The following is a 24888-nucleotide window of genomic DNA, read 5'->3' on the forward strand; positions in this document are numbered from 1 at the left end:
ATTCATATTAATAATAGAAAAATATGAGAGGTGTAAAAGAGAATGAGCACAGTATCAAAGAGGAGCTACATGAGGGAATTATTTTTAAAATGAATAACCCATACATTAGCATAAATTTTAGTAGAACACCAAAATGGTCGATGATAGACTTAAATTTTGGGAATGCAGATGCAGAGATAAAATGACTCCCTCCCAAAATCCTAAGTTATATTTACTGCGTAATAGTTGGAGTTTGAAAATTACTATTTATAAATGACTATGAATATTAAAAACACATAAAGCATATTTTTAAGTAGGATGAAATACTATCTTTTCTTTAAAAGACTGAGAAAGCAACTGGATCCCTCCTCTCCATGCCAATGCAGTATAATTAACAATAAATTGAGGAACATAGTAGCGTGGATAAAAAGTGGTTCACTATAAAGGAGACAGTTTAACAAGTCAACTATTTATTGAGTGCTTACTATGTGCTAGGGAGCAGCAAGAAATAGTCTCACCACCCTTGTGGTGTCCAGAAGAAATGCAGACAGTTACTACAGAAATAGAGTCCTGTCGTTTCTTAAATGAAGAGTAAACTACCTACCTATGCACTAGACCACAGGTATTAGCAGCATAGTAGAGTTGGGGAGATGGCAGACATAAAAAGTAAGTAAATTAGTTGACCTGGATGAGTCTCTCACGTATCTCTAATGTGGATAGAGGCTCTAGAGGAGGTTGAAAATAAGCTACAAAATCATCTAAATATCTGATTTGGTGTAAAGGCATAACATTTTTAGACCATCTTCTTTGACATAGTTTAGATATTTGAAAATCTAATAAAGAAGAAATATCCCATGCTTTGATTAAAAAAAAAAAAGGACAAAAACTTTCATTAGATTTAGCTTCAAATTTTCTCAGCACTGTTAATGAGAGTATAAATAGGACTATTCTTACTGGTGATAGTTTGATGATATGTATTAAAATTTTAGAAATTTATCTTAACCAGATAATTAGACATTTTCACAAAGATAAGTAATAGTATTGATGTTCCAAAACTCAAAGCCACCTAAACATCACTTAATAGATGATTAACTAAATAATGGTACAGCTATACAATAAAATATATTTATTTTATAAAATAAAATAAATAAAATATATTTTATTTTATATATAATATATATTTTTATATATAAAATATATAAAATAAAATATATTTATTTTATAAATATATAAATTTATATATTTTATAAATATATAAAATAAATATATTTATTTTATAAATATATATCATAAAGTAGTCACTTAAAATGTAGAACTGTATTTTTTGACATAGAACAATGATCATGAGATATCGTTAAATGAAAACAAATAGGTTAAAAGCAATATGAGTACAATGGCTATATCTTGATCTAAAAATAAGTGTGTGTACAGAAAAAAGTTGGGAAGGAGATACACCAAAATGTTTGCAACGGTTATAATTTAGAAATAAGCAGTATGATATTTTGTGTTTCTTTATCCATTTAATGTACCACTTTTATAAGCAACAAGACAGTAGAGCTATTGTTGCTGGAATTGCTATATTTTGGTATTTCAAATATACATACTATGAGAAAATGTAGGAAACAAAATTGCACAGTTGTTCTCATTTTTAGAGGTCTCATTTCACTTGTCTAGTTAGTCAGTTAATTGTATTTTTATGGATCCATTATGGATTAATAGTCCACTAACTACATTGTGAGGTCTGTGGTTGATAAGAGAATATTGCGTCATAACATTTCACTGGACATTCGAAAGAACTGAGTTCGCTTCCTGGCTTTGTCAGTTATTGTTTAAAACTTAAGGCAAGTCATTTAACCCCCCCTAAGTCTCAATGCAATAGAAATAATAATATTTTCTTTAGTAAGGACATAGTTTATGGCAGACACTTCTCACACAGGCCCATTTGATCCTTTTGATCCCCCCCCATCTTAAAGATGAGGAAACTTGAGATTTAGCAATTTAAAGAAACTTGCTGAGTTGCAATAGCAAGTGTGAGATAGAGGCAGGGTCCCATCCAGATACATCTCGTTCCACAGCCCTCGCTTTCAACCCTACTTGATACTTACTGACGTCTCCTCCCATCCTCTCCCTTAGAGCTGGTGCACAGGCTGGAGCAAACGCAGGCAGGCGGGAGCACAGCGGTCTCCACTCCACAGGCTTCCCGCCCCGAAACCTGCAAAGGCTGAGCCCATTTTATCCTTTGTAAAGAGTCCGGCAAACCTGTTGCCTCCACACCATACTTTAGGCATGTGTCTCTGTCCTGAATGTGGGGACACAAGAGCCCCAGACCCATCTTGTTCCTTGAGGTCTTGTTAACTCTCAGGTACACATGGCCGCAGCATGGACCTCAGGTCCTGCTGTCAATCGGGACCAGAACCAGAAAAATCTGTCTCTTTTCTCTCACTCGCCTTTTGATCTCCCTCTCTTACATGCTCCCTCCCGCTTATTCTTTTCTATTCTCCCACTTACCCTGCGAACGCACCTTCCCCCTACCAGAAGCTTCCCTCTTAACCTAAAAGAAACTGTCTTCAAGCCACTTCTGCTGTTTCGACTTCGTAACCTACCTTCCGTAAGCTGAGCAGGAACAACGGGGACAACAAAAGCACAGCTACCCCTCCTCCAGTCACTGTGCAACACCAGAAAGAGAAATTGGCAGAGGGAAGATAATATGCAAAAAGAAAAAAATTAGTTGTTTGGGGGAACATATAAGATAATCCACTTTAGCTTAAGTAGAAGGTATGTAAAGGTGTTAAGTAGTAAAAAATAAAACAAAAAAGGAAGCTCTAATCCATATTGTAGATAACCTCTAGTTCCAGGGTAAGAATGTCAGACTACATCCGCTCTGGAGCCCTTCCAGTTTTTGAGCCTGACGAGTCCCAGAGGTGCTGAGGCAGCCCCGCGCTGTCGTGCAGGCGGGCATGTGCACGCGGTGAGGGGCTTGTCTGCCAAAGGACGGGTTGGGGGGAGGTGTTCAAACTTTGCAAATGGCACTGTGTGGGCTGGCTGGGACTCTAGGTGCTTGTGGAAGTTTAACTCTGAGGCACAATATGGGCAAAATGGTGAAATAGAGACTGGAGTTAGGAAGACCACTTAGGAGGCTGTTGTTCAAACTGAATTGAAATGGAAGTGGACCATACCCCTAATTCATCTCTGTGTAGCCCCGGCATCTAGAGGAGCAAAAGTTGCCCAGCAGATCATCATAGATGTTTAATGAATGAATGAAATGGTAGATGGATGTGAGGTGCAAGATTACTGCTTAAGGAAATAGTCTCAAGACTCATGGATGGGGAAGGGAAGAGGCTTGGCACAATTTAAGAATCAATTAATTTAGGAGTCAGAGCACCCACGCTCTACACATGTGACTTTGACTCTGTGACACATGTGACTTTGAAGATTCATTCGTCATTCAACAAATATTTATTGATGAGGTATTGGGGATACAGCAACGAACACAATAAACCAAGTTCTGTTTTCTAAGATCTTACATTGACAACAGGTTCTAAGAAGAAAAGTAAAGCAGGGAAAGGAGACAAAGAATGTGTGGTGGGGAAAGGACAGGGAGGGACTTTTTAATGTAAGATGGTCAAGGAAGGCCTCCTGCAGAAGGTGGTATTTCAGGGCATTTTGAAGGCAGAGAGGAAGGAGTACTGCAGGCAAAGCGAACAGAGTCTACATGGCACATGGGAGGGAAAGCAGGAGGCCAGTGTGGCTGGTGAGGGTGATGGCTTCAGGGAGAGTGGTGGAACCCGAGGTCAGAGGCTGGAGAGCCCGTAGGTAACAACAAAGACTTCGGATCTGACTCTGAGAACGGAAACCATTGGATTCCTTCTGACTTTGAAAGGCTTGCTGTGACCCCCATGTTTAGTCGTCTATTGGAAGGGCATGGGCGGAAACACCCAATTAGGAGCATTTTGTAATAAGTCAAGTGAGGACAATGGCGGCTTGGACTAAGGCTTGGCAGTGGAGATTGAGATACAGTCAAAGTTTGGATTCTATTTGAATGGCAGAGGCTGAAGGGCTTCCTGGTGTTGGCCTGTGGGGTGTGAGAAACAGAGGGAAATTAAAGATTATGCAAAAATTTTGGGCTTTGAAGCACTTGGCTATGTGGAGTTGCCATTTTGCTGATAGGGAGGAAAATTTAGGAGTATCGAATCAAGAATTCAGTCTGGTACCTGTTAAGTTGAATTGCCTATATAGATATCCAAGTGGAGAAGTTGTACAGGCAGCTGCAACTATTAATAAAAGTCTTGAATGTAGAGGAGAAGACCGGTCTGGAGATATAAAACTGGGGTAATCAACATGTGGGTGATATTTATATCCATGGCACTAGATGAGATCTCCTCAAGAGTGAGTGTGGACGGACGCAAGGGCTGAGCCTGGGATGACGAGGGTGCTGCACTTAAGTTTCACTGGCTTCCTGGTGAATCTGCCTCTGTTGTGAAGATGATTGTTGATTTAAAATTTTATAGCGAAGGGAGCTATAGCATGCATTTCCATTTTTCACTGGAATGGAAATGTTGTCCGGAAGTGTCGTGGCTCCTCACCTCTCCTCGCAATGACGTCCCTGTCTGGGATGTGCGGTGCCCTTCTTCTGCTGAGAGCACTGAGGAAGAGCGGGCGTGGCCAGACCCAAAGCCTGTGGCCGAGGCGGCTCGCAGACAAGCGCACGTCTCGCTTCTGCCCTCGGGATGTTCTAGGGGCAGGCAAAGACTTTTTAAATAATGGTTTAAAATGGTTTTACCATAGCCACGAACAGAGGTCTAATTGTAGTGTTTTTATTTCATTGCAGGGCACATACTGTAGGGAGAAAAGATAAGTCAGGACCAGCAATTTCTCAAATAGAGAGGAGTGATGGATAAGAAAAGGCAATTTTGAAAATATTAAATAAATCATATTTTCAAAACCTTTCTTTGTGGAGGCCAACGGTCATATTACAAGGAGCTTAGAGCTCCTCAAAATGGCCGAACAGAACTAGCAGATGACAAGTGATATATTTTTTTTTCTTTTTGTGCCGATAAAAAAAAAAAAAAAGCTATGAGTCGGATTTATCTCAGCAGTGGCTGGTGTGAAGTGCCGTGGGGAGACGGTGATTTAGGTACAGTATTGACACTTACAAACTATATAGATCTGAAAGCGTGAATTTTTTGCTCTAGTGAAGTGGTGTTTACAAAACAGGGCAGACGCTCTCCCTGCAAATTAGATACCAGATGTCTGGGAACTAGTGTTGCGTCTAAATATAGTCAGAGCCACCTTCTGTGCAGCTAGCGAGAGATCATAACAGTAGGCATTTGATTAGCGTGGTGAAAGTCGTAGATATTTTATTAAATAATTTCACACTGAATAATTTATCCTAAAGAGTTAAACTGAAAATTTCTTTTTAGTAAGGATTGCATTGCTTTTATCTTAGACAATTCAAGTCTAACTCAATTATGGAATTATTATTAATTAATAGTTATACATGAAGATAGTTATATTTTCTTTGGTCTTGAGAAAGCTCATAAATCTTTCTAATATAAAGCATATCCTTATTGAAAGGTAAAATATTTAATGTTGAATACATTTAAATAGAAATTTGTAGTTGCTAAATTTCAGATTTTAAAACAAGAGAGGTAAAGACTTAGTTCAAAACAGAAATTGGAACATGATATACACTGTAGTATCCTTTGATTCTCACATGTTACCAGATTAATTATGGAAATTCTTCTAAGCAATTATAAGGAAACAAATGAGGTGTGGCTGCTTGGAAGTTAAGTAAGCAGAATTCAAAGCAAATGAAAATATTTTTTTCCTCTAGTGGCTTGCATGTCCTAGAAATTACTGCTTTAATGGATTGATGTAGCTTCATTTCTTACTTCAGAAAGGAAAACTGTAATAGCGATTGTTGATTATTGGCTTAAATACATTTATAAATCATTCAATGGCTTCATACCGTTTACTTAAGCTGACAGCATTGAAAATATTTTAGTCAATAGATGCTGTTATTTATGGCTCGAATTTCCCTAGTTTGGGGGGGGAGACTGTTCTCTAAAATTCTTATTAAAATCTCCTTTATTTTGATACATAGGTTCATGTTTAGCCAACTCACAGGTAGTATTTACTGTGCATTTCTATAGTAGGCACTTAGCATGTTCATTTCCAATCCTCCCTCAATCCTGCTTCACAGACAGTGCTGTTCTCATTTGATGAAGGAAAGGAACCTCAGAAAGGTTACAGGACTTTAGGGAGGCCACCGTCCTGAGCTGGGACGCAGCTCCAGGCCTGCCTGGCCCTCAGTGTCTTTTTCCTCTGTGAGCATCTGGCGCTAGACTTCATCTCCTTTCTCACCTCCTCTCCTCCTTCTGCGTCCACCCCCCTTCTTCAGGGAACAGTGAGAGACCGCAGGGTCCTATACCGACCAGCAGAGCCCAGTTCATCCCGTGAAATGACAGGACAGTGCACTCAGAAGCTTTTGTCCCTGACCGATGGGCCAAGGGAATCCCTCACCCAAAATTCTAAACCCATTTCTGCAGAGTACCATGACATTTAACTCCTTTTCCCTGCGAATGGAGGTCGTCTTGATAGAAATACTAGCAAATGCACATTCATAAAATCTGGCTTCAGTTCTTTTCCTCCCCACCTTGATGGACTTAAGTTTTGAGGATAAAGAAAATGGCAGTGGGGACAGAAAGCCAAAGTGACAGACTGGTGAGGAACTTGGGGGATGGGCTATGGGAGTGGTAAATTCGGATATGTATATTTCTTTTATTTTGGCTCTTGTACAGCCTGTTTTCTGTTTCCTTCTCTAACACCAGTAAGAAGTGCTGAAATTGCTCAGAAGACTGATACAGTCATTGTGATGAACAAGCACATTAGTATGCGAGGGAGACGGGCTGGCTGGTAGGAATATCAAGTGCCCTTCGGCTGAAAATATTGTTAGCTTTGCTGCCCCTTAAAGGTCATCAAAACGTGCTAGAAAAGAAAGAGTCCGGAATGAATCCAAAAGGCTTATTTCTCTAGGCTTTTGCCAATCCCGACATCTGGTGTATTGTCATGTCAACTAGTGACAATGGAAAAACAGGCAGCGTTAATGAGTCGACATCATATAATTCAGCATGTGTCTTTTAGAGATAAATTCAGGATAATAAAATTAAGTTGTTATACAGGAGGGAAATCCTGATCATTATAAACATTGTAAATGATTATTAAATATGAATATATATTTAAACATTGGTAAACTAAAACTTTATTAATTTACTACTACTTTGCTGATGAAACTGAACATACACTGTTACATATGCAATGTGTATTTACTTATGCAATCTATTTGGAAAGTTAATATTATAATTTTCATATTTTCTTATTTAAATATTTACAATGAAAATCAATGTATGTTCTCAAGTTCTGTCAAGTTTCACTCTTCAATCAAGTTATTTAATGATAAAACAAACAGATGCATATGATGTTTAAAGCATCAGTTTTCATCTTAGAATCTGGAACTTGAAACATGCTCTTTCCCCAAGAGAATGTGATTCATGATGATAACTTTTGCATTTTACTTAATGAGAACACAATGTTCTAATTTTTTATAAATTATTAGTTTGCCACCAAATTTTGTCCTATAAACAAAAATTTATTGATATGCATTGTTGCAATTGTGTCTTGACTATATAATAACACTCTTGCACCTTGGAGAGCTGCAATACACAAAAGCAAACAACAGTAACTTATTTCAACTGAAAACTCAAGAATTACATGTCTGGCTTACCAATTTTCCTAGATAAGCAAGAAATAATGATAGGTAGAAACTTTTTATCTATTTGTACAGAGAGGAGACATTTAGTCTTCTATTGAGACTTGTAATGTTTTTAATTTAAACCTCAATTATCATTGTTCTGCCCACTCAAGATAAACAGTAGCACAAAAAAGTGGGTGGGCGTTGTATCATTTCCAGAGCATACTCAGGGAGTTGCTTGTTTTCCTTCTTCTTTTTATAAATGCTTGGTAAGATTTAATTTCCATTGCCTTTTTCTCCTGAAGTTACAGTGCAGAAGAAATGCAATAAAGGGAAATCTGAATGAAACAGGCTGTATTTTTTAAACTGTAAGAGATGAGGAATAAAGACTGTGTACATAATTGAAATTCTCTGAATAGCTAAGAAATAGAACCCAATAGGAGAAAAGTGTTTTTAATTTTTATTACACTAAGTTAATGACCATTTTCCACTAAAATTTAGAATCCTATATAGCTTTTGGCTCCCGAATTTGAGTTATTTACTTACATTACAGTATTTCATTCACACTTTCCTAAGCTATTGCTATAGAGTAGGGGTTCTCAAACTACAGCCCACCAAGGGCATTTATCCAGCATGCCAGGTGTTTTTGCCACTGCTGGCAAAAACCGACTCTTCCCGGGGCCACAGTGTGCATGTGTGGAATGTGCGCCGTGCTCTCCAACGGCCTCCCACGGTCTGAGGGACAGTGAACTGGCCTCCTGTTTAAAAAGTTTGAGGACCCCTGCTATAGAGTCTTGTTGCAGTAAACCTTATCAAGCAACAACTTATTATTTGTGCTAAGGAGGAAATGAAACAAAACTGCTGTTTAGACTAGAGACTTTAATTTTGAAGAGGTGTTAGAAGGAGAAATATAGCAATGAAATTAATGACAGCAATAAAATATTCCCGCAGAAATGTACAGTATTACCATTTGCTACAACGCCTTGCATACTATACTGTGTGAGTGAGTGTGTGTGCTTTGAGAGGCAGGGTTACACAGAGGGAAAAGTATTGATTCTGGAGTTGGGCCATTTGTAGCCCTGCCTGGACTGGGTTGTTGTAATTATTCATTAATCTTACTCACAGGTAATATTAAGAGATGCCCTAAGGGATCTCATGTAGTCCAGACATACTCTTCCTTAGCTTCACTGTGGAGCAGTAGTCCGGTTTCCCCTTGGTAGTCCAGGTCTCTGTCACCCCAGTCAACACCACAGCTCCCTGCTGAGCTTGTTGACACAGAGGCGTGAGGTGCCCAAAGAGCTGGGCGGTGGTCTCAACTTCCAGCTCAGTGGAAGCATAGTTGTGTCTCCCAGTGGAAACATTTCTCCCCCTGGAACTAAGACCTCTAGGCCAGCAGAGCATAAAGTCAGGAAGCAAAAATTTTGCTAGCGGGTCACTAGAGGTGGTGGTGATTAAGGGTAATTCCGAAGGCGCCATGAGTCCGGGGTGGGTCGATTCCGGAACATGCATATGGCTCTCCGGATTTGGAAAGTGCACGCTCAGGCCCTCCAGATAAGAATCAAATTTCCTAGTATGTGCATTAGTATCTGGGTCACCTTGTTGAACACTGAGTGAGAATAATTTATATTACACAGGAATTGATTGTGTCTATTAGGATTTACTTCGACTCACAGATTTTTGTTTTCCTTTTTTTTTTTTTGACAGGTTCCTGGGCAGATCGATCACCCCTACATGAAGCGGCAAGTCAAGGGCGTCTTCTTGCTCTAAGAACTTTATTATCACAGGTAATATATTACATATAGCTTAACATACGCCTCCTTCCCATGAGCACAGAACTTAAAACATTGTCAAAGCAAATCAATTCAAAAATAATAAAATTACTTACATTTTACTAAGGCCCTATTATTTTTAACTCATGTCAGGCAAGTCAATAGTTAATAGTTTCTGGTTTATCTTTGAAAATTCTTATTAATGTTTTGATATAATCATATGTCTCAGAATTTCAAATTCTCATACAGTGTATTTGTTCATTGATAGACATTTAAGCGGGTAGTAATTGGATTTATGTAACGTTTATTAAGCAATCTATATATGCTTAACTCTGTGCAATGAGTACAGCTGATTACAAACAGATCAGTAATAAAATATCCAAAAAGGAAGGGGTAATCAGACCAGATGCCAACACAATCTTTTTTTTAACATTATGGTTATCTCTACTATGTTACGGGGAATTGCCTATAAAAGCAATAGGCCAATTATTTCTATACTTACCTGTTCATCAAGTAAGACTCCCCGGAGAAAAAAATGAAAAGCACATTCCTTATTGAACAGAAAGTTCGAGAACTGTGGCTTGGGCCCGTGCATTGTTTCAAGCTTACGATGTGATTCAAATGTACACTCAGATCTGGAAGTCATTGCTCTCGTGTTCCCAGTGTCAAGGAGAGAGGAGTTTTCTCCGAGGGCTGGGAAGGAGGGACAGGTGGTGTTGCCTAGTGTAGACAGCACTGCCCGGGACGCCAGACCCGGCTCCCCAGACCCGGCTCCCCAGACCCGGCTCCCCAGACCCGGCTCCCCAGACTGGCGCCGCAGGTGAACCGTAACCTATCCGAGCCTCATTTTCTCATCTGTACAATGAAGATGTAGGATTGAGATGCTCCCTTGCGATAACCATGTGGCTGTTTTGTTTTGCTCATCACTTGATGGGGGCAGGGGGCGAGAGATGAAGAATCCTGTGAAAACGTCAGTAATTGCTAAAGGGCGATTCCTCAGAAAGGGTCATGCGGTCCTGCGAGAGAAGAGCAGTCTTAGGGTATTTCTCAGTGGGTCTCTCCTGTCCACTGACAAGCCAGCCCAGGAGGGCAGGAGGCTGCCCCCAAGCCCGATGGACCAGGGAGTCTCACCTTCTCAGACGCTGCTGTTAGCTGGTCACTCTGTGTGTCGCTGTGGGATTAGCTCCCCGAGTCTGACTGCTTGCAGGCCAACACAACATCTTTGAAAGGATAATTAAAACAGGTCTTATAAATTGCCAGTTGCTAGTGACAAAGATTTGGGGAGTATATCTATTTCCTTGCCTTCATTTTAAGATTCTTCACGTCCCTTCTGGTTTTACATATTGTGGTGACCCGTAACATGTTATGAGGATTTGGCTTTGAAATTCTTCCTACTCATGTGCTCAGTATGACTGTCAATAGACGTTAAATTACCAAAGATATCAAAAGGGCCAAGTATCCCACATCCTAGTAATATTGAATTATTTTAGTCTGATATTATGAGTTTATTTGGACTAAAATGAAAAATTGCTTACTTAGTTTTGATTGAGTAATGATACAATAAAATCTAACATTTTCTATATGCTGGGCATTGTGATAATATTTACATACATCATCTTGCTTAATTTTCATGAAAAATTAAAATCTAGAAGTTAAGGCATTTGCCCAAATTAAAAGTTACTGCTTGAGGGAGCCAGACTTCAAACCTAAGTCTAACCGAATTTACAGGTCAAAGTTCTTAACCACTAGCATGTAACTTCATCATACCTACTTAGTTACAAAAATCCACAAAGCAGTTTACTATAATTTACAATGGCCCCACCCCCACACAGTAGGTGCACAGCAGGTGCACAGCAGGTGCACAGCAGGTGAACAGCCAGAGAGCTTCATTTGTGTTTGCAGCCGCTCCCTACTGCCCCATCACCCCCTGAGTTCCACTATCCAGATCAGCTACACTATCGTGAACTGTATAGTTATTTCATTATATATTACAATATAATAATAATAGAAATAAAGTGCGCAATATATGTAATGAGCTTGAATCATCCTGAAACCAGCCCCCACCCCCACCCCCATCCCCAATCCCCTGCCATCCTTGCAAAAATTGTCTTCCATGCAACCAGTCCCTGGTGCCGAAAAAGCTGGAGACGGCTGATTTAGAATATTTTTCCCCCAGGCTGGGCTGATCCGTTTTAGAGCCCCAATCAAAACAAGTGATTCAACCTATAAACAATCTTTACTTCTATAAAACAAAATACAAAATAAAGATTCCCCCCTCCCTCCAAAAAAAATAAACCCATAAGAAAGAAAAATTTAAAGAAAACATGCCGGGCCGGGCACGGTGGCTCACGCCTGTAATCCTAGCACTTTGGGAGGCCGAGGTGGGTGGATTGCTCAAGATCAAGAGTTCGAAACCAGCCTGAGCGAGACCCTGTCTCTACTAAAAATAGAAAGAAACTAATTGACCAACTAAAAATATATATATACAAAAAATTAGCCGGGCATGGTGGCACATGCCTGTAGTCCCAGCTACTCAGGAGGCTGAGGCAGGAGGATTGCTTGAGCCTAGGAGTTTGAGGTTGCTGTGAGCTAGGCTGACGCCACGGCACTCACTCTAGCCTGAGCAACAAAGTGAGACTCTGTCTCAAAAATAAATAAATAAATAAAAATAAAGAAAACATGCCGGAATCTATTGAACATAATACTCGAGGCATTGTCAGGTCTAGGCATGATGGTGGTACAGTAACAGAGCTAAGGAGTTTTGACAAGTGATTCACGCTGTGGCATTTGGACTGGCCAGTCCTGCTAAACTGGAAACTGATTGCCTTGAGGTTCTTTGATCTTTAAAACTATATCGCTCTTCAATGACATCAGTAGAAATGATTTTATGTAAGTTTTTGTTCACCTTTCAAGATTACCTATGTCACATTTAGGGTTATAACGTGAATGCCGTAACCATAGACCATGTCACGCCGTTGCATGAAGCCTGCCTCGGAGGTCACGTGGCCTGTGCCAGATCTCTTCTGGAAGCAGGAGCTAATGTAAGTGTCTTTCAAAAACATTATCGGTTTCACATCTACTGATCGAGAGCATCAAAGCTCTCACTTTGCTCTTCTTTCCTTTTTTCTCAGTAGTTTTCAAAAATAGCAGAATAAAAATAAAGCTCTTGAATTGCCTCAGCCTTCTCATTGCACTCTAAAAAGGATTTCCAATCATTGCATAAATGGGAAGCGTGCATAATCATATAGAACATTCTTTAGGTTATCTCCTCCTTTTGCGACTCTAAATAGCAATAGATGAACATCTTTTTGCCTATAACATTCGCCCATATTTTGGATGATTTTTCCTTAGAGAAATTCTCAGAATTAACCAATTTTAGCAGTTTAAACTCGCAAGTCACAACCTTCGTCACCATTACATTGAACTAACTCTTGTTTGATACTCGGGTATGTATTTTTTTCATGGTTTTCACTAGTTGTATGCCCATTCCTATGAATTATCTGCCACATCATATTTCTCTTTCTCTTAAAGTGTTAAAGCGTTTCTTATTGGCGTATATGAGCTAAATATATTTTGTCACATTTACAGCACATGTTTCCCCAAGTATTTCTGTTAGCAAATTGCATAAGATCTGAAAATACGTAACTAAGCCAGTTTATCGCATATGATTTAGGAATCTCATTCTTAGAATTTCTGGTTTGGTTTAGGTGAATGCCATCACGATAGATGGTGTGACTCCCTTATTCAACGCGTGCTCGCAAGGCAGCGCAAGCTGCACAGAACTTCTTTTGGAATATGGCGCCAAAGCCCAACTGGAGTCATGTCTTCCATCTCCCACACACGAGGCTGCCAGTAAAGGTAACTTAGCTACGGGAGTAAGTGCCCAGGGGGAGAAAGTTCCTCCTGCAATGTGCAGTGCTCCGTTTATCTTTCGATGAATAACTCTGCAGGGAGAAGCATGGGCTGGTGCATACAGGAGATGGCCATTAAATAAACTCATCTCTACCTTGTGTTGGCAGGTCACCATGAATGCCTTGACATCCTGATATCCTGGGGTGTAGATGTGGACCAAGACATTACTCATTTGGGAACACCCCTCTATGCAGCTTGTATGTCACAGCAATTCCATTGCGTCTGGAAGCTTCTTTATGCTGGTATTTTCCTTTAAAACATCTTCCATTTCGCCCATACACACAAGCAACTATTTATTTCTCTAAATCAGCTTCTTTAAAACTGATATCTTATTGCTAAAAATGTTCTTATTACTGTATAGCATTCTCACCTATACAAATATAACCAATAAGAAAGAACTTCATTCTTGTCCAGTCCACTTCATAGCTCACAGATGAATACATAATCCTTATATTTTGTATAGATAGCATTGGCAGACATTTGAGGGTGTAATACAATCTGAAAGCCTTACTTATAAAAGATCATAAATTAAGAGCTTAGAGTTTGAATTTATTATTACCAAGTACCTATTTATCTGGAAACAAATCCATCAAAAGAAATTTTAGGGATAGTAACTGTTTAGACGATGTTATCTTCTATCAACCATAAAAACTCATGTTCTTGCCTAGACTCTACTTTCTGTCCTGGTTACTTGGGAAGAATTATTGCCCTTTCCCAGTTACTGGAAGCAAAGCAATTCCTCAAGGTTGAGCTTTAACCCCCAGAGAAATATTCCTAACCTATCGAGACCATAGTGGCCTCTTCCACTGCAGGACTGGGAGCTGCGTTAGGATATGGACTACGCCTTTTTCTACATCATCTCCTGTCTCTGCCATGGTTCCTCCTCCTCATGTGATAGATGCTTAGAATATATGTAAAATGAGTAAATGGATTTCTATGCTATTTATTGTTTATGACAGCCATTTGAAATTAAATTAAAGCCCAATAAGAAATGGGCTTTAATTTAATATATACTATATACTATATATATATAAAATTTAATATATACTACCCTTTTTTGTGCTACTCACATTATCTTAGCTAAGTTGGAAACTTCTTGCAAGCAGGGTGTGCATCTACTATTTCCTTCCCATTACATCTACTGTGTTTCCCCGAAAATAAGATAGGGTCTTATATTTATTTTTCCTCAAGAAGACACCCTAGGGCTTATTTTCAGGGGGTGTGTTATTTTCCCCTTAAAGCCTCAGCTTGCAGTGCGCACAGGATGGCCGGGACCTGACAGGGGGAGCCGACCTTGTTGGTGGGGGCTGCCCGCATCTTTCCGGTCACCTCTGGGATAGTAGCTGTCATGACGGGGCAGATGAGAAGGGCTGCTCGTCTTCTTTACCACTCCACGACGACATGCATGGGTTGTGCAGATGCGCTGCGTAGCCACGCCCATCACTAGGTCTTATTTTCAGGGTAGGGCTGATATTGTGCAAATGCTTAGAAATCCTGCTAGGTCTTATTTTATGGGTAGATTTTATTTTTGGGGAAACACAGTAGTAAGAGTCTTAAATATCAATCAGCTCTGTCAATAACTGTTGCCAGATTGTTTATTCTCTGTCCATGTTCTTCCGTCAATTTGGTTTATCCAATAGAGTTTATGCTCTATCACCTTTCTTTAGTTTGCTAGGAATATTAGTTTTTCCACCAAACATTTCTTATTGGGCTTTAAAAAAATATCAAAAAAGTACTGTTAGTAATTATTGATTCGTTGTTAGTTTCAGGCCCCGTTCCTCCATAAAATTGACATAGCTAACGTTTATGCTTTCTCTATGGACATTTTGCCATGGTATATAATTTTCCCACCAAACCTTTTATATTTGTTTTAAAAATATTGAAAATGATTACATTTATTGAAATTTGAAAGCAGCAGGAGGGCCATGAAGGGACGCTTAATATGTACTACTTCCTAAAAGACATCATTAGTTTTACAGATAGTATCGGAAAACAGAGTTGAAAAGAACTTATGCCTTTTTATTGGTAGATGTTTATTGGTGTTGTAACCACTTATGTACTAGAAAATCAGATTATTATTTTTTACAATATGAAACAGCATTTATTCATTGCGCATGAATCAAATGACCGCCATATGTGAGGTTTTGCACTAAAATAAAATAACTATGCAATAGGTAATTTAACAGGTAGGACTGTGTTTTTTAAACCTAAGCATTTTTTAAAAATTTACTTTGAATGCAGATACTTTGCATGCTCAGTGTCTTTATATATTTATTAACTTAAACTACATGAGTGAGAAGTGGCAGAAAAATCTATACAAATTTTACCTAAATAGCTCAAAATGTCTGGATTTGTGAGTTTTGCCAGCAATCAAAGAGCTCTATTGCCTTAAAATAAATGAAAAGAATAAGAGCAAAAAGCTCTCAAATATTAATAATTCTTACAGCTGTCAACCATGATGAAAATCCATAGGACTGATCTTAACTGTGTACTGTTCATAATATTGACATTAAAGTGATTACTTTTGTAATCATTTAAAAATTAAATTTTTAAATTATATTTCAAGCATACAGAAACGTCTTAGAGAACAATGTAACATGTATATGCACCCGCTTCATATGTACTCAGTTTTAAGGTTTAATAGATATATATGTATATACGAAGCATATATATGTATATAAGTATGTATGTACCATATATGTATAAAGAAATAAATCATTACAGATAGAGTTAAGGTGCCCTTGTGTCTTCCTCAATTGCCTTCCCTTTCTTCCCCCGCCAAGATACCTAATTTATCTAATGATTTTTGTTTATAGTTATCATTACTCCCTATGTCCCCATAGGTGCTGATGTACAGAAAGGCAAATATTGGGACACTCCACTACATGCTGCTGCTCAGCAATCCAGTACAGAAATACTAAACTTACTGCTGGAATTCGGAGCAGACATCAATGCCAAAAACACAGAGCTTCTACGACCAATAGATGTTGCTACGTCTAGCAGTGCAGTGGAAAGAATATTGCTTCAACATGAAGGTGAGAGGAACACGTGTGGAAAATTATATGCACAAATATATATTAGCCTAAAATAGATGCAGTCTATAGACTTTTTGTTGGCATGTAAAGTAATAGTGGCATAAAGATTGGAATTATTTTTGTGAAAGTAGGTGATTTTTCAACCCAGGTTCTATCGATATAGAAGATATCATGACGTTTTTAATATTCCTTTCTCGTCTTACCTAAACTATCATATTCCCTTGGTTAAATATATTCAGTTTTTGTTTTGACAAGGCATGATATGGAGTTCTGATATAACATTTGCTAATTTATGTTTGGAAACATGCCCCATTTTATAAGGGCATGCAGCTTCTAGAACATGTTGACGAAAAATATAATCAGGAAATATTTTCACATTTAAGACTTTTGTTCTAAAACAGAATTTCTTAAGCACTATCCAGGAACTAAAATAAAATTTCTTTTAGCCTAAATATTAAAGTTAATTTGATGAAAAATATGTAATGTTTAACTTTCCTCTTTTAGTGCATAACACTTCTCAGGGCTTTTAATTTGTATTTCCTTTAAAAAGTAAAATTTACCTGAGGCTTTAAATGGAACAATAATTTCATAAGCCTAAGGATTACAATGTTTTAAAGAACAAATATGGACTATATCTCAATGTTAACAAGATCTCATAAATAACAGCAATATAAATGCTTAAATTCCCCTAGTATAGTGGTCTCATACTATCCTAGTTTACTACAAAGCATGGGAGATTTTTTATGTATCTTACAACATATAAAAATTTATTTCTATTTTAATTAATGGATACTGTCACGTCTTCTTGTAGCTACCCCAAGCTCTCTGTGCCAACTTTGCCGACTGTGTATCCGAAACTACATCGGAAGACCAAGATTGCACCTTATCCCACAGCTCCAGCTGCCAACATTACTGCAGAATTTCTTACTGTATCGATAAAGTAGTAAAATAATTCTAAATACCTAGAAAATCAAAAACGTCTATTTCATTCGCTTAATGAAAATTTTGTATTAAAATATGCTAATGATGGGGTAAAAGTGGTATGCGATCACCCAGTGAAGCAGTGAAGTATCAAGTTTCATTATAAGTGTATTAGTTAGGACTATTGTTTTATGCATTTTTATTGTTTTTGGAGCATAGCATACTTATAATATCCATATATTTGTAGCTATTCCAATATATCCTCTTGTTGATTTAGGGGAAACAAATAACGAAGTCTTCATTTTACGATTTTCTTTCTGAGTGGAAAACATAGAATTCTCACTAAAATTATGCATATGATATGGTAAAAGGCCTATATTCTTCAAATAATAGGTTCACTTTTTAATTTTGGCTACTGTAATTGGTTACCTCTGTTTCTGATAAATAAAATATGATTATGGTTTAGAAAAGAACAACTAATATGCTTTTTGAAATCAAGATGACTCTTATTCAGGAAATCCACTATGTTGAATGTGTGCTTATCATTATAAAGACCAATTCATAAAGATAAATTGGCCCTTCCCCTGCAAAGAACACATAAGTCACCTCTCCACAGTAAATGGACCTATAACAGAAACTGGTGAGACTAAAGGTCTCCCTCACCTGAAATGTCTAGAACATTGTACACCTGCTAAGGCTACCTTAAGACCCCCTTGTTCTCAAGAGTCGCCTCTGGAGGTTTTTTGTCCATGCTTTTATGTATATTCCTCTAGCCTTCTTCCATTTCAGAAATTGTCAATAGCTAGTGATATCTGCTGAAGAAAATGAACTTCATATCTGATTGACAATGAGGCCTGGGAACATTTTTCAGTGATCATCAGATCAGTCCAAGGCTATAAAAAATGGAAGATAAAATACTCCTTAAATTGTGGAGTTTTTAAAGAAGAAGTGCAACTTAGCACATTTAGAGAACTTAAAAATTTACCCTGTTTATAGACCTTCCTACCATGCTTCCCTGAAAATAAGACCTACCCATAAAATAAGCCCTAGCAGGATTTCTAAGCATTTGCACAATATCAGCCCTACCCTGAAAATAAGACCTAGCGATGGGCGTGGCTACGCAGCACATCTGCACAACCCATGCATTTCATCGCGGAGTGGTAAAAAAGACCAGCAACCCTTCTCATCTGCCCCATGAGAGCTCTACTGCTTGACATGAGAGATTGGGGCTAATGGAATCTAAAGGAAATAGAGTTGCAAGAAGTTCAGGATGGAATTCCGGGTTTGGAGAGTTATGATGATGTTCCAGAAGAAGACGACTTAATTATATTTGAATAAATGTAGAATGTTGTACCGTACTTAAAAAAAATAACACATCCCCTGAAAATAAGCCCTAGGGTGTCTTCTTGAGGAAAAATAAATATAAGACCCTGTCTTATTTTGGGGGAAACACAGTAGTAGTGGTGTTTCTAATTCCTTTTACACAAAGCAAAGGTTCAGAGTATTAGTATTTACAAGTACTAACAAGAGAGAGTTGTATAAAAGAAGATATTGCTGAACTAGTCCTCTGTAAGGACTGTGTTTATTCTCTTTAGCTTTAATTGTACTTAAGTGAAATAGGAAACATAATAAAATTTTGTGCCTTTTTTTTTAACTCAGATTAGATGTGGGTCCATTATGAATTTAGAAATCAAATAATTAACATATGACTCTGCATAAAGTAAAAAAATTGATGAGTTTTACAGATCTATTACATTTTGATAAAGTAAGTATTTTGACCACTAGTTTTGACCCAGGGCCTATTTTTCTCTCAGTTCTGGCTAACTTCCAGAGATTATGGGAAAATAAACCGTTTTTGTATATAACTCCAAAGTCAGTAAGTTTGCATTTTGGAAAAAAAAATCAGGTGTGATTAAAAACATTTGTTTAGATTTTCAAAACTAGAAAATAAGCTGTGGCATGTTTGTTAAACGCTGTAGTCTACATGGCTAGGGACTTTTAAATGTCTGTTTTACAGAATATCTCATTCTAATATTGGTAATGAATAATGTGTGTTATGATGTATTTTTATTATTGAATGACTTCGTTAAATAATCAGATATTAAAGCTGCCTTTTGGTAGAAACAGGTTTGTGCTAGTAATTTCCCTGAGCTAGAGGTAAAATCTTAGATCGTAAGAGTAAAGCAACACATCTCCCTTCATTGCTTGTGCCAATATGAGAAGTATCAAATATTAAAATAGACACTTTAAAATTTCAGCATATTTGTACCCTGTATCTTAGCTTGAGTATGATTGTCTTACCAAAGGAGTATTCTAATTTAAAAGTATCGTATATTTGTTATTATATTAAAGTGTGATTATTATCCATTGGAATAAAACACTTTGTGCTCTTCTAGTTAGTATTTTATTTTATAATGAAAGGTAATGGAGAATATGATTCAATTGCACTAATTTTTTTCACCACCCATTTCCAAATCACTGAATCACGAGCATTAAGAGTAAAGTAGTGCAGAATAAAAATAGATACCTTCGGGGTCCTTCTAATCCTAAACATACACATACATATACACACTAAAGAGCAAGGACAAAATTCACCAAAGGCAAAGAACAAAAAAATGTACTATTTGACATAAAAATGAAGAAATATAGTGAAATAATTGCTGTAGGTAGGCACTGTTAAAATATTTAGTTTGGAGGAAAAAGTATTTATCTTCCATTATTTTTATAACCACGGCAATATTTGATGTTCCTGAGAAAGTAAATAGAAACATGTGTTAAAGAAGGTCTGCATGTATCTATTGCTGTGGCTATATCCATTTACAAAGTAAGTTTATACAAAACTTTAAAACTTACCCTCTCTTTTTGATTATTCCTACATTTTTACTCTAATTTCTCTATTATTCTTATTATCCTTTATAATTTAGCTTATTGTAAGGCTTGCCTTTGATTTCAAAAACCTAAGAAAACATTCTCAGATGTTCAAAATAAATGGAAGAGAATTTATTCAGAAAATTCATTAGCTCCCCATCTACTCCGCAGCCTTATATAAGTCACTGCAGCTCTGTAGCTCCCAGTTTTCTCATTTGCTTAAATGATGGCTTTCTTCCCAGCTTGAGTCCTGTGCTCTAATTCCTTGAGTCTTTTGATACCTTTGGGAGTTCAAATACATTTTTAATTTTGTTTTTTTAATGAAAACCTTATATTGTGGGTCCACATTTTATAAACCACATATTTAGGTTTGCAAAACGTCAATGTTGTTATTCTAAACAGAACTTAATTTTGATCTCGAGCTTCCCCTTCCCCGAGGGAGATCAGGCCGTTTCTGAGCAAACTCAGTCAAGTCCGCGATCTCTCAGTCTATTCAGGTAAACTTTTCAGATGAACTCGGGCAATCCGAGCCTCTCTCCTCTCACTCCATTTCTTCCTGGGATGGCACCTAAATCCTGGAAGACTTCTGCGAAATCTACTCTTCAGAGTTGTGCGTCTGCCAGTGTCTGTCGTCTGGGAGACTGGCAAGGCAGTGAGGAGGTGACACAAGGCCTTTGCATTGATTTGATGTATTGATTCTCCTAAAACTCATCTTGCTTCCTTGCCTTTTACAAATGTTGTTCTTTCTGCCTGGTACACATCCTACTCCTGCCTCCATCTTATAACTGCTGAACTTCCACCAATAATTAGCTTAAAAATCACTCTTCCAGCAAACCTTCTTCACCTTCCCGTCTGGGTTGTACACACCCATCTATTCATTTTGGAACTCTGTGCGGGCCTCTAACGGCATTCATAATGCTATGGAATGCACTTTAATTTGCTAGTGTGTCTGTGTCATAGACTCTGAGTTCACCGTAGAACTTGGCTGCATCATACGTATAGCTTCCTCCTCATCGGTCAAAGATTCCTCTACATCTCCTCCCCATTAAGGGCCATCATGTTTCCTCTTCGATGAGCTTAAAACATCAAAGTTCTTTCCTTCCCTGCCCACCTGGGACGTGCGTGATTGTATGTGGAAAGCGAGCATCCTTTCTCCCGAGAGTGAGAATAAGAGAAAGGAGACGCTAAACCAAGTCAACTGCTTCCTTAATCGTTCTCCTCGTTGCAAAGACTGAAGTTAAGGACTTCACTGATGAAGAGGGTGACACTATTACCCAGAGTAGAGGCACATGAGGAGTTAGGAATCCCTGATCCAGGTCGTTTAGAACAGTTACCACTGAGCTCTCCCTTCCTCACCCTCCACTGGGCAATGTTAGATGACAGTCCCTTCCACAATGAGTGAAATGTGGGACTCGGGGTTAGAATGCAACCTAAATTCTACGGTCAGACTAGAATGGAGTTCTCAAGGACACTATTAAAAAACTTTTTAAAATTAAAAAAAAAATGAAGCCACCCCAAAGTTACTCATCTTCCCTGAACAATAGATGCCTTAAAAATCTGTGTCACCTCCAGGCCCTGCCAAGTCCAGCAGGTGCAGAGTGGATCATGAGCCACTCCCTCCACGGGCGGTTGGGCATGTCCCCCTGGAGCAGACGGCAGGCGGGAGGGTGGCTGGTGGTGTGGCACGAAGAAAATTGGAAGAAAATTGGGACAAAAGGACGCTCTGATGTAAGGTACAGGAAAATAAATACACCGCAAAGCAGTTAACAGAAGGACGTGAGACATAAACAAGTGCTATGAGACGGGAATGCCGTGGGCTTACGGTTGTGAAAAAGAGAGATAGAGACCCAGACAGCCATGGATTTCTAGTGATAGTGGCTGCCTTCACAGGAAGAGAGCAGACTTTTCATGGACTTTCCTTCTGTGCCTGCCTGCCTGCCCGAGGCAGCCCAACCCGCGGCCGGTGGCCACAGCTGCAGGAAATAGGAGACTCATGGAGCCCTCAGAGGTGGCAGGAAGAGCTGAGCACCAACATGGGTCCTCTGGGATGTTAGACACCACTGTTTTCCCACCAATTATTAGGAGAAATAAATCTAGTGAGTCTCTATTCTTTGAAACAAAAAGAGGTAACTAAAATACACACACATGACCAACATAAAAAGATTGAGTTGCAAACTTCCACATGTCCTCAGACGAGAAGACAATCCTGCTTGGATACACCTGCTCACCTGCTCTTAAGGCAGCGCATGTTGCCAATGGAGACGGAAGCCAGGAGGCCTCTGTCAGCACCCGTCCTCGTCAGACCAGACTCCAGACAACAGTGCTAAAACAGAGAGTGCCAGGCGAATGGTCACTCGCAGCACGTCCAAAACATTCATGCTGAAGATGGGAGAAAACAGGGATAAAAATACGATATAACCCCTTAGGGAAATCCTTATATTGGCAAGGCGATGACTTTTTTCCTTCTGTGCTAATCCCATGTGGTCCTTCCTATAAAGGCACATTCCAGATTATCTGAAAGACAGCCCAGCGGGGACCCTGCTCCCATTACACAAATGCTCTAGTTACGGATCTGGTAAGGTCTGGTGCCACCAGGAAAATAGGAAGATAGTCTTAAGGTCTGCAGAGACAGATGCAGAGTTTTATCTTTTTTTTTTTAACCACAGCTCTCATGGTTTATATTAATAACGTCCGCTGTTTGTTCTCCTTCTTCATCTCTCAAGGCCAGATCCACCTGTAGGGGCTCGGTTCCAACACCGTGCGCCCTCAGTCCCCACCTTCTGCCCTCAGGGCTCTGAGGGCCTCCCTCTTCCAAATGCTTTGCAGGAAACAACACTACCTGCCCACAGCAGCAGTTTACCTGGGGACCCGGGCCGCCCACTCGGCAGCACATTCCCGCACGTGCGAGTCCGTCTAGAGCAGACAGACCTTCTCCCTGGCCCGCGCGGACAGTCGGACCGGCAGCTCTTGCTGGGGAGGCTCTGCAGTGCACTGGGGGGTGTCCAGCCGCCCCCCCAGCCTTTGCCCACTGGATGCGAGTGCTCTACCCCCTACCCCTAATTGCCAGTACCCAGCCCTGCCACCCCCCCTCCCAGCTTATGACAGCCCAAATGTCTCCAGACATTCCCAAATGTCCCCTGGAGACGAAGTTGCCCCACTGAGAATCACGGACGTAGAATAATCTTTCAGTGACCTTGTTAGAGTGGACATCACTCCTCTGACATGCAAACACCTGATGACATATTTGTGGTGTGCAGAGGGGTCTTCAGGGACATTTGGATTTTCAGTGTCACCACACAAAAGGAACAGTTACATAATCGGTCCCAGGCATGGAGCCCTTCTAGGTGCGGGCCCGAATGGGACTGCACAGTTTGCACGCCCAGGAAAACAGCCCTGCAACTGAGTCTGGGATGGACTTGGACACTCGGAAGCTGGTCTAGCTTTGCGACCTTCCTGCCAGCTTGAGGAGCACATGTCCTTTTAAATTCTCTTTATTGTCCTGGATGCAACTATTATATTACACACACACACACACACACACACACACACACTTCCACACTGCCCAACGACAAACAGTGATTCTTGGGCACAGACAATTCAAACATATAAGGAGAAAAGGAAATATTTTCCTAACTGCCTCATAATTTTTCAGGCATCTCTCTCAAAGTACAGTCCGCAGTTCACATTGTTATGTTTCAAATTATCATGCAGAACCACATTCATTGCGTACGTAATGCCACACAGCCTTAGACAAGGCATTGCTCCTTGCAAGAAAGAACTTGATTTAAAAAGCCAAATGGTCTCAGTCTGGGGGAACGGAAGGCAGTTAACTGTATCCTTTCAGTTGCATACTCCTTGAAATAAAACGAAGGTATTGAAAAGAATCTCACTAACTTCCTTTGTGAGTTGCACGTGAGTAGGAAAAGTGACATGATCAGCACACCCACACATGCCCCTGTGGGCACACCAGGCTGGACGTGCTGCCAGCCCCCCCGCCCCCCCCACACACAGAGGGGCCCCTGTTTGCTTCACCAGTCTGTGGTCATCTGGAAATTGTAAACTTTTGATCACTGAGCCCGACTTTGCCCTGCACATTATGCAGCCAGTCTTAGTCTGTTGTACAATTGTTCGTACACCAGTAAATAACGTTCATGTGGAGAGAGGTCTTTCTCTTGGGTTAAGTCAGATACGTCTTAGGTAGTTCCTTGACCCTCTGCTAGAATGAGAGGGCGAAGGCCACGCCCACAAGGCAAAAACCAGCACCAACCTTTCTCCTTTCCTCCTTTCTCCCTCTACTCTCCTGAACCCTTGGTGGGAAACTGCACCGAACCACATTATATTGGATGACTACCTGAGGGCCAAGGGCTACGGGAGTAGATTCCACAGTAATGCACACGGTAATTCCTCCCATTCTTGTGTGCATCCCTTTGCCCGGTGACTTTCTCTCTGCCTCCATCAAGAGGTGGAGTCTGTTTCCCCATCTCTTGAATGTGGACAGATCCTGTTTCCTCCTGTGACTAAGAAACGTGGTAGAAGTGATGTTGGGTTGATTTTGAGCGTAGGCCTCAGGAGACCCTGCGGCTTCTGCTTTTATCCCCTTGGAAGCCTGAAACCACTGTGTTTCAGGCCTGGGCTAGCCTCCTTAAGGAGGAGA

General features: G+C 39.6%; 1 protein-coding gene across 5 annotated transcripts in view; it reads left to right on the forward strand.

Annotated features, from left to right (window-relative positions):
- ASB5 (ankyrin repeat and SOCS box containing 5) overlaps positions 1-19758 on the forward strand; it is a 68151-nt gene extending 48393 nt beyond the window's left edge. For 4 of the 5 annotated variants that reach the window (XM_076010712.1, XM_012770720.2, XM_076010711.1 and 1 more), the window contains 6 exons: positions 9434-9513; positions 12432-12539; positions 13206-13356; positions 13518-13652; positions 16254-16445; positions 17257-19758. In XM_076010712.1, coding sequence (XP_075866827.1) covers positions 9434-9513; positions 12432-12539; positions 13206-13356; positions 13518-13652; positions 16254-16445; positions 17257-17384 — 794 coding nt within the window. In that variant the 3' untranslated portion in view covers positions 17385-19758. Of the gene's footprint in view, positions 1-3602; positions 5114-9433; positions 9514-12431; positions 12540-13205; positions 13357-13517; positions 13653-16253; positions 16446-17256 lie in introns of those variants that run through there. The other variant, XM_012770721.3, reaches the window with a different exon arrangement.
- Positions 19759-24888: the final 5130 nt, after the last annotated feature.

This window comes from Microcebus murinus, chromosome 15 (genome assembly GCF_040939455.1).
Source record: "Microcebus murinus isolate Inina chromosome 15, M.murinus_Inina_mat1.0, whole genome shotgun sequence".
NCBI classification, from domain to species: domain Eukaryota; kingdom Metazoa; phylum Chordata; class Mammalia; order Primates; family Cheirogaleidae; genus Microcebus; species Microcebus murinus.